General features: G+C 49.3%; 1 protein-coding gene across 1 annotated transcript in view; it reads right to left on the minus strand.

The window, feature by feature from the left end:
• Positions 1–14,087, minus strand: part of LOC136626747 (uncharacterized) — a 259,097-nt gene that overhangs the window by 71,340 nt on the left and 173,670 nt on the right. Inside the window, exons 3-4 of the mRNA XM_066601753.1 lie at positions 10,210–10,288; positions 2,428–2,923 (exon numbers count right to left, since the gene is read on the minus strand). Coding sequence (XP_066457850.1) covers positions 2,428–2,923; positions 10,210–10,288 — 575 coding nt within the window. The remainder of the gene's footprint in view (positions 1–2,427; positions 2,924–10,209; positions 10,289–14,087) is intronic.

The following is a 14,087-nucleotide window of genomic DNA, read 5'->3' on the forward strand; positions in this document are numbered from 1 at the left end:
ATCCAACTATACATAACGTACCAGGCCTATCTCACCCCTAGCCGCCTACACAGAATGGGCACCGCATCCTCAGATGCTTGCCACAGATGCCGCCAACCGGAGGCGAACTTTTTGCACTTGATATGGCAATGCCCCCCAATTAATGAATACTGGTCGGAAATTACCAATCTTATAAACACACTACTGCCTCCCCCATTGACTATTGACCTAGACCCCAAGGTGGCACTGTTTGGCCTTCTGGAGGAGGAGATATGGCCACACCACACACGTACCTTTCTCGAAAAGGTACTGTTCTTGGCCCGCAAGACAATAGCCATGAGGTGGATGGCTGTGGAGACCCCCTCAATCCTACACTGGACCCAAATGGTAAACACCGTAATCCCCTACGAGAAGATCATCTACCAAAACAGAGGATGCCCGGCCAAATTCAGGAAAATATGGGGGTTGTGGATTGACTCCCACTCTACCTTACATATGGAATGAGCCTCAAATCCCGACTTACACCCCTCCCCCCCAGATAAGTGTCAACAGACCTGCACCACTGTTCTTCTATTAAAACCGAAACAAATCAGAGCAGAATCGTTTTGGAAAAAAAAGTTGTAAAGTTTATTGTTGTTAAATTACCCAAGGAATACAGTAACAAATTACACCGATCCTAATATAATGGAAAATGTATGTATGAATAACGACACACCTAACAAAAAATTTTATATTCTGTATTCCACAATGTCTTTTGTCATTGAAAATAAAACGGATTAAAAAAAAAAAAAAAATTGTTCAAAGAAATTGGGTACAACCCTTCTGGGTGATCTCACTGGTCTGATCAGTTCTAGCAACCAAGATAATCTTTGATATCTTCTTAATTACACCAATTACATTGAATTAGACCTATTTCACAGGAAATTTCACAGATTAAAAAAGAGACGTGGAAGATTTCACTAAGAACGAAATCTTCCCTTGGGAATATAAAAAGAAAATACCTGCAGATGATAATCCCATTACAACCAAAATGCTACTACAGGCCAAAAAAACGGTCACGGTTTGGTCTGGTCAAACTAGGACTTTTCACAACAGTACTTCATTTCTCGTAAATCATCTTCCATCACCCCTTCTGTGCATATTCCCATATGCTCAAATATGGCACCTATTGAAAAATCCAATATTCACACTTTCCCAATCGTGTGGTCGATGATAATCAAACCATTTCAACCAACTGGAACCACAAAAACATATCAAACTGAGAAGATGTGTAGCAAAAATAAATAGTCCGCAGCACACAGTATTGCACCACTCTATTTTTTCAAACTGAGAAGATGAGGTGAGAGAGCAGAGACACGCCTCCGTAAAAAAACAAAAAAGAGAGATAGATAATGAGGAGGCCCGCGGAGCCGGAATATTTAATTTATCTAAATGGATTTAAAAAAGAAAAAAAGAACCTGGAGGTCCTTCTCAAGGGACTCACTTTTAGCCCCAGCTTTCCCTCAGATTTATTCATCGATCTTAATGGGCTAATAAGGAACTTAACCAGCTGTCGCCATTTTTCCATCCAAAAGATTGAAAAATCATCCAACGTGGAAGAAATTTCTCCATTTATTAATTTAGAATCCAAACAGGAACCAATTTTTAGTATTTCACATGAACCCATCGCTACTGATTCACATGAACCCATCGCTACTGATTCACATGAACCCATCGCTACTGATTCACATGAACCCATCGCTACTGATTCACATGAACCCATCGCTACTGATTCACATGAACCCATCGCTACTGATTCACATGAACCCATCGCTACTGATTCACATGAACCCATCGCTACTGATTCACATGAACCCATCGCTACTGATTCACATGAACCCATCGCTACTGATTCACATGAACCCATCGCTACTGATTCACATGAACCCATCGCTACTGATTCACATGAACCCATCGCTACTGATTCACATGAACCCATCGCTACTGATTCACATGAACCCATCGCTACTGATTCACATGAACCCATCGCTACTGATTCACATGAACCCATCGCTACTGATTCACATGAACCCATCGCTACTGATTCACATGAACCCATCGCTACTGATTCACATGAACCCATCGCTACTGATTCACATGAACCCATCGCTACTGATTCACAAGAACCCATCGCTACTGATTCACAAGAACCCATCGCTACTGATTCACATGAACCCATCGCTACTGATTCACATGAACCCATCGCTACTGATTTACATGAACCCATCGCTACTGATTTAAAAGCGGTTAGCAAGTTTTACCCTTTCGAGGAAAAAGGTCAGTTTATAGAGACATTTTATCAGAAGGTCCTAGGAGATTTTAATAAATGAATGATTTTAACCCCTTAGTGGCTAAGGTGCCTGTTTGCATTAGATTTTGTCATTAGAAAAAAAAAACAAAAAAACTTACCTATACGCCGTAAGAGCTGGGAGAGGACGCCGTATGTGAGCCGGTAGAGGACGCCGTATGTGAGCCGGGAGAGGACGCCGTATGTGAGCCGGGAGAGGACGCCGTATGTGAGCCGGGAGAGGACGCCGTATGTGAGCCGGGAGAGGACGCCGTATGTGAGCCGGGAGAGGACGCCGTATGTGAGCCGGGAGAGGACGCCGTATGTGAGCCGGGAGAGGACGCCGTATGTGAGCCGGGAGAGGACGCCGTATGTGAGCCGGTAGAGGACGCCGTATGTGAGCCGGTAGAGGACGCCGTATGTGAGCCGGTAGAGGACGCCATATGTGAGCCGGTAGAGGACGCCGTATGTGAGCCGGTAGAGGACGCCGTATGTGAGCCGGTAGAGGACGCCGTATGTGAGCCGGTAGAGGACGCCGTATGTGAGCCGGTAGAGGACGCCGTATGTGAGCCGGTAGAGGACGCCATATGTGAGCCGGTAGAGGACGATGTAGTGCATCTTTTGGAGCAAAAATTAATGTAAGACCCTGTCTTATTTTTAGGGAAACTGGGTATTTGATGCACCAAAACGCGGTGGATATACTGTTTTATCATCTGGCATATACCCCTTTATCGATATATATATATAAAATTAAATGTATATCTGTGTGTCTGCGTGTCTGTGTCTGTTTGTTTGTTCTTTATGCGCTACTACACCATTCATCCGATCGCCATGAAACTTTGGGAAGTTGTTGAGTACACTCCTGGGAAGATTATAGGCATAGTACAACTATCCTATGATAAATGGCGCTCGTGCGAGCGTCGACAGTTACGCCCCCCACGTAGATCGTTCGATTTTCATCATTGCCACCAATTCTCTCACTTCCCGATGTCGTAGAAACATGAAATTTGGCACTAGGATTGATTATGTCATAAATAGGAAAAGCTAATGAGTCCCAACTGATTATTCAATTCTAAGCGTAAAAAAGTTGAGCATCCAAATTTTACGTAAGGAATCCAATTCCATCACTTCCCAATGTCATAGAAACTTGAAATTTGGCACGAGCATTGATTATGTCATAAATAGGAAAAGCTAATGGGTCCCAAGTCAATTATTCAATTCTAAGCGCAAAAGAACTAGCGTCCAAATTTTACGTACGGAATCTAATTCTCTCACTTTCCAATGTCATATAAACTTTAAATTTGGCACGAGCATTGATTATGTCATAAATAGGAAAAGTTAATGGGTCCCAACTCGATTATTCAATTCTAAGCGCCAAAGAATTAGCGTCCAAATTTTACGTACGGAATCTAATTCTCTCACTTCCTGATGTCATCTATATATATAAAAAATGAATGTATGCCTGTCTGTCTGTCCTTTATGCATTACTACACCATTCATCCAATCACCATGAAACTTTGGGAAGTTGTTGAGTACGCGCCTGGGAAGATTACTGGCATAGTACAACTCTCCTACGATAGGTGGCGCACGTGCGAGCATCGCAATTGCTGGATATTGAGAATGCTGAGGTAAAATGAAAGCTGTGCTGTGATTGGTTGCTATTTCTTATACTGCTGAGGTAACATGAAAGCTGTGCTGTGATTGGTTCCTATATAATATACTGCTGAGGCAACATGAAAGCTGTGCTGTGATTGGTTGCTACTTCTTATACCACTGAGGTAACATGAAAGCTGCACTGTGATTGGTTGTTATCTAGATATATATAAACGAATGCATGTCTGTCTGTCTTCGCAGCAACGCGCGACGGGTAAGCTAGTATTCTCTATTAAAGTGCGTTATCTGACTTAAGTCCAAACAACTCCTGTCATCCCGGGGGCGGGGCTCCTTACCGGGGAGTTTGATACCCCACCCTTTCATATAAGACACTTCTTTTTTTAATGTTACTTTGACTACTTTTCCCCCATTTCTCTGTATGTGGGTTCATATTCTCTCGCTGCTCTCCGGTGATGCGGTTACCCTGCGGGACATAAAGACAACTGAACACCAGTCACGCCTGCCAGGACTGTAAGGTGCTCGTGGGTGGACTCCTTTATAGGAACCCCGCTTAGTGCCAGGTAAGTCCCATTTTCCTATATAGGAACGTTTTCTATCATGGCGCCGTCCCGCTCGCACTGTTAGGTCCGTCAGGGTCAGTCCCTCGCTCTTAGACCGTCCTCCCACAGTTCGGCCAGCATGCTTGCATCAGGAGGTCAGTAATGCCCATTGGGTCATCACTTGTAACTCATTTAATGTAGCGGTAGATAGAAGGGCCTCTAATACTAACAGCGATAGCTGCGCTCTGATTGGTTGCTATGGGCTTCCATAAATCTGCCCCCCAGTGCTGGTGACCCCACATACCTCCAGCTGCAGCCGGACAGGAGCCGTGGGGTTGTTCTGTGCTTACAGGACCTGTGATGATGTCACCGTCATGTGATCAGTGTGTGGGAGGAGACAAGGGGTCACATGACCAGGTATCTCTGCTCAGTGGATGCAGGACTCTGCTGTGTGAGGATGTATTCAGAGAGTGTATGGAGCAGAGCCGAGCGTGTGTGAGACGGAGGAGCGGAGCCGAGCGTGCGTGCGAGACGGAGGAGCCGAGCGCGTGCGAGACGGAGGAGCGGAGCCGAGCGCGTGCGAGACGGAGGAGCGGAGCCGAGCGCGTGCGAGACGGAGGAGCGGAGCCGAGCGTGTGTGAGACAGAGGAGCGGAGCCGAGCGTGTGTGAGGCGGGGGAGCGGAGCCAAGCGTGTGTGAGACGGAGGAGCGGAGCCGAGCGTGTGTGAGACGGAGGAGCGGAGCTGAGTGTGTGTGAGACGGAGGAGTGGAGCCGAGCGTGTGTAAGATGGAGGAGGTGAGCCGAGCGTGTGTGAGAGACGGAGGAGCCGAGCGTGTGTGAGACGGGGGAACGGAGCCGAGTGTGTGTGAGACGGGGGAGTGGAGCCGAGCGTGCGTGAGACGGAGGAGCCGAGCGTGCGTGAGACGAGGAAGCGGAGCCGATCGCGCGTGAGACGAGGAAGCGGAGCCGAGCGCGCGCCAGACGGAGGAGGGGAGCCGAGCGCGCGCCAGACGGAGGAGGGGAGCCGAGCGCGCGCCAGACGGAGGAGGGGAGCCGAGCGCGCGCCAGACGGAGGAGGGGAGCCGAGCGCGCGCCAGACGGAGGAGCGGAGCCGAGCGCGCGCCAGACGGAGGAGCGGAGCCGAGCGCGCGCCAGACGGAGGAGCGGAGCCGAGCGCGCGCCAGAGGGAGGAGCCGAGGGCGCGCGAGACGGAGGAGCCGAGGGCGCGCGAGACGGAGGAGCCGAGGGCGCGCGAGACGGAGGAGCCGAGGGCGCGCGAGACGGAGGAGCCGAGGGCGCGCGAGACGGAGGAGCCGAAGGCGCGCGAGACGGAGGAGCCGTGTCGAGTGTTTGTGAGCCAGAGCAGCAGAGCCCAGCGCCTGGGAGACGGAGGAGCGGAGCCGAGCGTGTGTGAGACGGAGGAGCGGAGTCTAATTGCTCACATGAGGAATATTCCACAAAAACTGCAATTCAGCAACAACAAACAAAATAGATGTGAAGAGATTATTTGTCTGTTGGTCACTAGAGATGAGCGAGCACCAAAATGCTCGGGTGCTCGTTACTCGGGCCGAAATTTTCGCGATGCTCGAGGGTTCGTTTCGAGTAACGAACCCCATTGAAGTCAATGGGCGACTCGAGCATTTTTGTATATCGCCGATGCTCTCTAAGGTTTCCATTTGTGAAAATCGGGGCAATTCAAGAAAGTGATGGGAACGACACAGCAACGGATAGGGCAGGCGAGGGGCTACATGTTGGGCTGAATCTCAAGTTCCCAGGTCCCACTATTAAGCCACAATAGCAGCAAGAGTGGGCCCCCCCCCCCCAACAATTTTTACTTCTGAAAAGCCCTCATTAGCAATGCATACCTTAGCTAAGCACCACACTACCTCCAACAAAGCACAATCACTGCCTGCATGACACTCCGCTGCCACTTCTCCTGGGTTACATGCTGCCCAACCCCCCCCCCCCCCGCACGACCCAGTGTCCACAGCGCACACCAAATTGTCCCTGCGCAGCCTTCAGCTGCACTCATGCCACGCCACACTCATGTCTATTTATAAGTGCGTCTGCCATGAGGAGGAACTGCAGGCACACACTGCAGAGGGTTGGCACGGCTAGGCAGCGACCCTCTTTAAAAGGAGTGGGGCGATAGCCCACAATGCTGTACAGAAGCAATGAGAAATATAATCCTGTGCCACCGCCATCAGGAGCTGCACATGTGGGCATAGCAATGGTGAACCTATGTGCCACACACTATTTATTCTGTCAAGGTGTCTGCATGCCCCAGTCAGACTGCGTTTTTTTATAAATAGTCAAAGGCAGGTACAACTCCGCAATGGGAATTCCGTGTGCACCCACAGCATGGGTGGCTCCCTGGAACCCACCGGCTGTACATAAATGTATCCCATTGCAGTGCCCATCACAGCTGAGGTAACGTCCGATTAAATGCAGGTGGGCTTCCTCACTAGGAAGATCACTTTCAGGATCCTCCTCCTCCTCCTCCTCTGGCCATACACGCTGAAAGGATGACAGGCAAGCAGCATGTGTACCCTCAGCAGTGGGCCAAGCTGTCTCTTCCCCCTCCTCCTCATGCTCCTCCTCCTCCTCCTTAACGCGCTGAGATATAGACATGAGGGTGCTCTGACTATCCAGCGACATACTGTCTTCCCACGCCTCCGTTTCCGAGTGCAAAGCGTCTGCCTTTATGCTTTGCAGGGAACTTCTCAAGAGGCATAGCAGAGGAATGGTGACGCTAATGATTGCAGCATCGCCGCTCACCACCTGGGTAGACTCCTCAAAGTTTCGAAGGACCTGGCAGATGTCTGCCAACCAGGCCCACTCTTCTGTAAAGAATTGAGGAGGCTGACTCCCACTACGCCGCCCATGTTGGAGTTGCTATTCCACAATAGCTCTACGCTGCTCATAGAGCCTGGCCAACATGTGGAGCGTAGAGTTCCACCGTGTGGGCACATCGCACAGCAATCGGTGCACTGGCAGATTAAACCGATGTTGCAGGGTCCGCAGGGTGGCAGCGTCCGTCTTGGAGTTGCGGAAATGTGCGCTGACCCGGCGCACCTTTCCAAGCAGGTATGACAAGTGTGGGTAGCTTTTCAGAAAGCGCTGAACCACCAAATTAAAGACATGGGCCAGGCATGGCACGTGCGTGAGGCTGCCGAGCTGCAGAGCCTCCACCAGGTTACGGCCGTTGTCACACATGACCATGCCCAGTTGGAGGCTCAGCGGCGCAAGCCAGCGGTCGGTCTGCTCTGTCAGACCCTGCAGCAGTTCGTGGGCCGTGTGCCTCTTCTCTCCTAAGCTGAGTAGTTTCAGCACGGCCTGCTGACGCTTGCCCACCGCTGTGCTGCCGTGCCGCGCGACACCGACTGCTGGCGACGTGCTGCTGCTGACACATCTTGATTGCGAGACAGAGGTTGCGTAGGAGGAGGAGGAGGGTGGTTTAGTGGAGGAAGCATACACCGCCGCAGATACCACCACCGAGCTGGGGCCCGCAATTCTGGGGGTGGGTGGGCCGTGAGCGGTCCCAGGCTCTGACTCTGTCCCAGCCTCCACTAAATTCACCCAATGTGCCGTCAGGGAGATATAGTGGCCCTGCCCGCCTGTGCTTGTCCACGTGTCTGTTGTTAAGTGGACCTTGGCAGTAACCGCGTTGGTGAGGGCGCGTACAATGTTGCGGGAGACGTGGTCGTGCAGGGCTGAGACGGCACATCGGTAAAAGTAGTGGCAACTGGGAACCGAGTAGCGCGGGGCAGCCGCCGCCATCATGCTTTTGAAAGCCTCCGTTTCCACAAGCCTATACGGCAGCATCTCCAGGCTGATCAATTTGGCAATGTGCACGTTTAACGCTTGAGCGCGCGGGTGCGTGGCGACGTACTTGCGCTTGCGCTCAAACAGTGGCGCTAGCGATGTATGGACGCTGCGCTGAGAGACATTGCTGGATGGGGCCGAGGACAGCGGAGGTGAGGGTGTGGGTGCAGGCCAGGAGACGGTAGTGCCTGTGTCCTCAGAGGGGGGTTGGATCTCAGTGGCAGGTTGGGGCACAGGGGGAGAGGCAGTGGTGCAAACCGGAGGAGGTGAACGGCCTTCGTCCCACCTTGTGGGGTGCTTGGCCATCATATGCCTGCGCATGCTGGTGGTGGTGGCTCCCCAGCTGATCTTGGCGCGACAAAGGTTGCACACCACTGTTCGTCAGTCGTCAGGCATCTCTGTGAGAAACTGCCACATTGTAGAGCACCTTGACCTCTGCAGGGTGGCATGGCGCAAGGGGGCGCTTTGGGAAACAGTTGGTGGATTATTCGGTCTGGCCCTGCCTCTACCCCTGGCCACCGTACTGGCTCGGCCTGTGCCCACACCCTGACTTGGGCCTCCGCGTCCTCGCCTGCGTCCACGTCCTCTAGGCCTACCCCTACCCCACAGCATGCTGTATTACCAGTAGTGCAGAAACAGAACGCTGTAATTAAATGTGCCGCTTATTGGCCTGTGGTTGGAGGCTGACTTCGCTTACGGAACGCCAGGAAATAATTTTGCGCAAGCCTGCTGTAACACTTAGCTGGCTGCATATGAATTAGGAGGACAACTACACCCAGCACAGACCCAGAACACTGAGGACAGTCACAGGCAGCCCAAATAGATTTTTTTCCCCAAATGTTTTTGCAAAGGCCCACTGCCTATATTCAATAAATATGTCTTCTGTCCCTGCGTCACCACTACTGGCCCTGGAGTATGTAAAATAACTGTGGACTGGAATGTGATGTAACAGCCAACACAGAGCCAGGAAATAATTTTGCGCAAGCCTGCTGTAACACTTAGCTGGTTGCGTATGAATTAGGAGGACAACTACACCCAGCACAGACCCAGAACACTGAGGACAGTCACAGGCAGCCCAAATAGATTTTTTTCCCCAAATGTTTTTGCAAAGGCCCACTGCCTATATTCAATAAATATATGTCTTCTGTCCCTGCCTCACAATATATGTCTTCTGTCCCTGCCTCACCACCACTTCTGGCCCTGGAGTATGAATAATTACTGCAGGGCGCAATGCTCTGCACGGCCGATATACAAAAAAAAAAAAATGTGCAACACTGCAAAAAGCAGCCTCAACAGTACTGCACACGGTTAGATGTGGCCCTAAGAAGGACCGTTGGGGTTCTTGAAGCTTAAAATACTCCTAACACTCTCCCTATAGCAGCTCCGGCACCAACAGCACTTTCCCTCCTCTATGTCAGAATGCATCTGTGGCGAGCCGCGGGAGGGGCCGATTTTTATACTCGGGTGACACCTGATCTCGCCAGCCACTCACTGCAGGGGGGTTGTATAGGGCTTGAACGTCGCAGGGGGAAGTTGTAATGCCTTCCCTGTCTTTCTATTGGCCAGAAAAGCGCGCTAACGTCTCAGAGATGAAAGTGAAAGTAACTCGAACATCGCGTGGTACTCGTCACGAGTAACGAGCATCTCGAACACGCTAATACTCGAACGAGTATCAAGCTCGGACGAGTACGTTCGCTCATCTCTATTAGTCACACAGAGCCGATCGTGATCGTGTGCGAGACGTAGGAGCCAGGAGCGTGCAAGACAGAAGAGCGGAGCCGAGCGCATGTGAGACGTGGAGGAGTGGAGTCTCAATGTTCACATGAGGAATATTCCACAAAAACTGCAATTCAGCAACAACGAACGCAATACATGTGAAGAGATTATTATGTCTGTTAGTTACACATTTCGGCATCACCCCGCACCTCATCAGAAACCCTTCTGGCCGAGAACATCCCAATCTTATCTTTATTACAGACATTAAGAAATACAGAGAATGCCGAGCTGTTATACAAGAACACACACCGAAGGTCATTACATATAAGAAGTTGGTCAGTCACTTTCTGGTTCGGGTTGTTATGAACATGGTGAAACTAATTTTGTAGGAAGTGCTTTTTTCCATAGTAAAATGTGTTTCAGTCGAAAAATATCAGTTTTTGTATTTTCCACATGATTTTTATTTTTTATAGGAAAAATATGATTTTTGTTCTTACCGTAAAATCTCTTTCTCATCTCATTCTTTAGGGGACACAGTTTTGACCATCAGTATAGCTGCTGCCACTAGGAGGCAGATGTAAGCAACAAAAAAGTGTTGGCTCCTCCCACTAGCTATATCCCCTCTGCAGGCACCAATCTAATCAGTTCGTCTGCAAGCAGAAGGAGCAACCAAGTAGGAATAACAGAAAAGCACTGTCAATGCTGTATGGGAAAAGATCTATAACTTAAGAAAGACACCATGTGCAACAACAAGGGAGAAAAACTGTCTAGAAGAGAAAATACAATAAATTTAAAAAGCCCCATACTGGGTGGGTGCTGTGTCCCCCAATGAGCGAGACCAGAAAGAGATTTTATGGTATCATTGGGGGACACAGTTTTGACCATGGGACGTTCAAGAGCAGTCCCTGGGGAATGGGAGGAGATCTCATGACGCATGGGGACAGTCCATTGCCATCTGCAAAACTCTCCGACCAAGGGAAGCATCTGCAGATTCATACGTAGGCACGGAGCAGAATATTGCAGAAGTATGCAGAGAGACCATGTACACCTTACACAGCTGCAAGCATCCACCATAGGAAGACTGGTGTGTTCTGCCAAATGAGACATGGGTGGATCTACTACTGAAAGAACAGATTATTTCCTCACAAGATCCTCCCCGAAGGACTATAAAACATCTAAATGCTTAGGCACGATGAAGAGTCTGTCTGGAACATTCTGCTGTGTCTGCCTATCTCCTGACACAGCACAGCAGCTGAATCCCCAAAGTGCCGGCTGAACACCGCCTGCTTCCTGAATCCCCACTGTACTGCAAAATGTAAATACTGTACAGATGAGTACAGTAAAGAAATGTTTGCAAATAAATACAGTACTGCAGTCCTATGTCAAAGCACAGATAACACAGTGATACATACTGCTAATGATGTGCCTGCAGGTCTAAGTCAAACCACAGATAACAGGCAGTGCTACGTACTGCTATAATGATGTCCCTGCAACCCTTTCCTTTTAGCTACATCATGGGACCGAAGAAAATTTCCGGAGACAAAAGAGCATCAAAGAAGCGTGTCAGAAACACGATCGAGCTGAAGAAGCATTAAAAAATATGAGAGTGGCATTGCTGAAATTGGCTGCATGCACAGGAAGGCGCGATCCACCATATCCACCATTGTGGGCCAAAAGGAACAATAAAGGTAGCAAATGTAGCGAAAGGCGTGGATATGCTAACGAAGCGCAGATAAAGAACGGTGGGAGAGGTTGAAAAGTTGCTATTGATTTGGATTAATCAAAAACAGTTAGATGGCGATTCTGTTTCGATGTCCATCATGTGCGAAAAGGCCAGACGGTTGTATGCCGATCCCATTCAGAACACGCCTGGGACCAGTGCCAGTGACCCTACTGATTTTAAGGCCAGCCACGGCTGGTTAGCAAACTTCAAGCGACGTACAGGAATACACAGTGTTATTAGGAACGGCGAAGCTGCAAGTTCAGACAAGCAAGTGGCTGAAGAATTTGTGGTTGAATTTAAAGATTACGTAGAGGCTGAAGGATTCATCCCCCAACAAGTCTTTAATTGTGATGAAACTGGCCTCTTCTGGAAGAAAATGCCAAAGAGGACCTACTTTACACAGGAGGAAGTGGCTCTACCAGGACATAAGCCGACGAAAGATCTGCAACTTTTTGTGCTTTGCAATTTTTGTGCAATGCGTTTTTAACATTAGAAAGTCCCATTGACAATTGTGTTAAAAAAATGTAGCAAAATCGCAGCGTTAAAAAAACACAAGTAAGTAGGAGCCCTCAGATAAATACTCAGATAATTTGCCCACTGATCGACTACTATGTCTAGGTAAAATTTCTAGGAGGCGCCGAAACAAAGAACAAAGCCAGAGATCCAGATGATAACCTAGAGCGATAAGACCTAAGCCTCTTATGTGGTCTACGAAAAAGAGGTGCGGTCAGCAGATACATTCTGTCTAGGTGGATTAGACATGTGGTCCAGCCTGTCGAGAATTGCCAAGGATGCTCAGGAAAGGTCTGAAACTGCCAGTGACAGGGGGTGTGCCCACTCCATCTCTGCGATTAGAGAGGACTGAATAGGAGGGGTGCCAGTAGAAGGATCTACAGTCAAGGCAAAACAGATCCAACTGTCCACATACAAATTTGGTTTATAGCGAGAGCACACATAATGTGTGACTCTGGCTGACCCATCTTGCATCCTCTACTCTGGTGTTGGACATGATGCCAGACAGAAAGCCTGACTAGTGATGATACCGGAGGGGCAGCAAGGGGCAAGCGGGCCACCAGGCAGAGCTTACCCAACTGAAACTGTTCTGTGGAGCCAATGGAACTGTTTTATACAATGCACACACCAGCTCAGCGGGAGAGAGGAAACCAACCGACCCTCATGGTAAGGGAAGCGAACCAAAATCGAGGAAAAAGCACCCCAGAAAGGCACAGCAAACACCAGAACAGTCCCCATGAAGGAGCAGGATAGGTATGAGAGCAGTTGTTGCTCTCAAATTGGGAATCTCAGTAAAGGAGGGAACTACTTTTCTTAGGAATACTATAACTGCCCATCGAAACCTCTCACCCATTGGGGATTCTTCTTTGATTTAGGTGCCAAAATTTCCAGTGACGGACAGGAAAATCCATGGTTCCTCTTTAGCCAGTCTTTAATGAGGGAGAGTGTTCAGGACAAAAGAAGTGGGAACCCTATGGCCGATGGGCCACCTTTGAGAAAGCCTGAACATGCCATTGTTTCTTCTGAGATTGGGGGGGGGGCAACAACTGAAGGGATGAAACAGTTCTGTTCGCCATCCTCAGTGAGGTAACAGGGAAAGTCCTGCCTTTCTGTATGCCCTAGGTCCAAATATGGCGCATGAAGACTGACAATTAAGAGGTCTGCCTCCTATGTACACTAAGTTAAAACTGATTATCCTGGTGCCTGCAGGGAAAATATAGCTAGTGGGAGGAGACAACACTTTTTCTGTTGCTTAGTGTCTGCCTCCAAGTGGCAGTAGTTATATCCAAGGTCTTAAGCTGTGTCTCCCCATGATATGGATGAGAAACATTTTTACCACATTGATTTGTCACACAAAAGAACTTGAAGATGCAATCAGTTAGATGAAACACTAAAGTAAAGCCTATTACTGTATGTGAAAAAACTGACTATCGTAGGCCACTGAACATGGCAGACCAGGGGGCCATTCTTATTGGCACACAATGATTTCATTATGGTGATAACGATGGAGTAAAGGCGAGAGTCCAATAGCTCACAAAACCCTCTAGATGCCATTGCCTGAAATAGCAGTATCTATACACTTCAATCAGTAGGAATGGAGCCAAGTTTATTCCTAGGAGCTGCAGAGGAACAGTGACTGTCAATACGAGTGCTGGGAAGGAAGGAAGGTTGCATTTGTTTGTACTATTGATAGAGATGAGCGAACCTACTCGGCCACGCCCCTTTTTCGCCCGAGCGCCGCGATTTTCGAGTACTTCCGTACTCGGGCAAAAAGATTCGGGGGGGCGCCGTGGGTGAGTGCGGGGTTGCAGCGGGGAGTGGGGGGGAGAGGGAGAGAGAGAGGGCTCCCCC

This window comes from Eleutherodactylus coqui, chromosome 4 (assembly GCF_035609145.1).
Source record: "Eleutherodactylus coqui strain aEleCoq1 chromosome 4, aEleCoq1.hap1, whole genome shotgun sequence".
Lineage (NCBI taxonomy): Eukaryota > Metazoa > Chordata > Amphibia > Anura > Eleutherodactylidae > Eleutherodactylus > Eleutherodactylus coqui.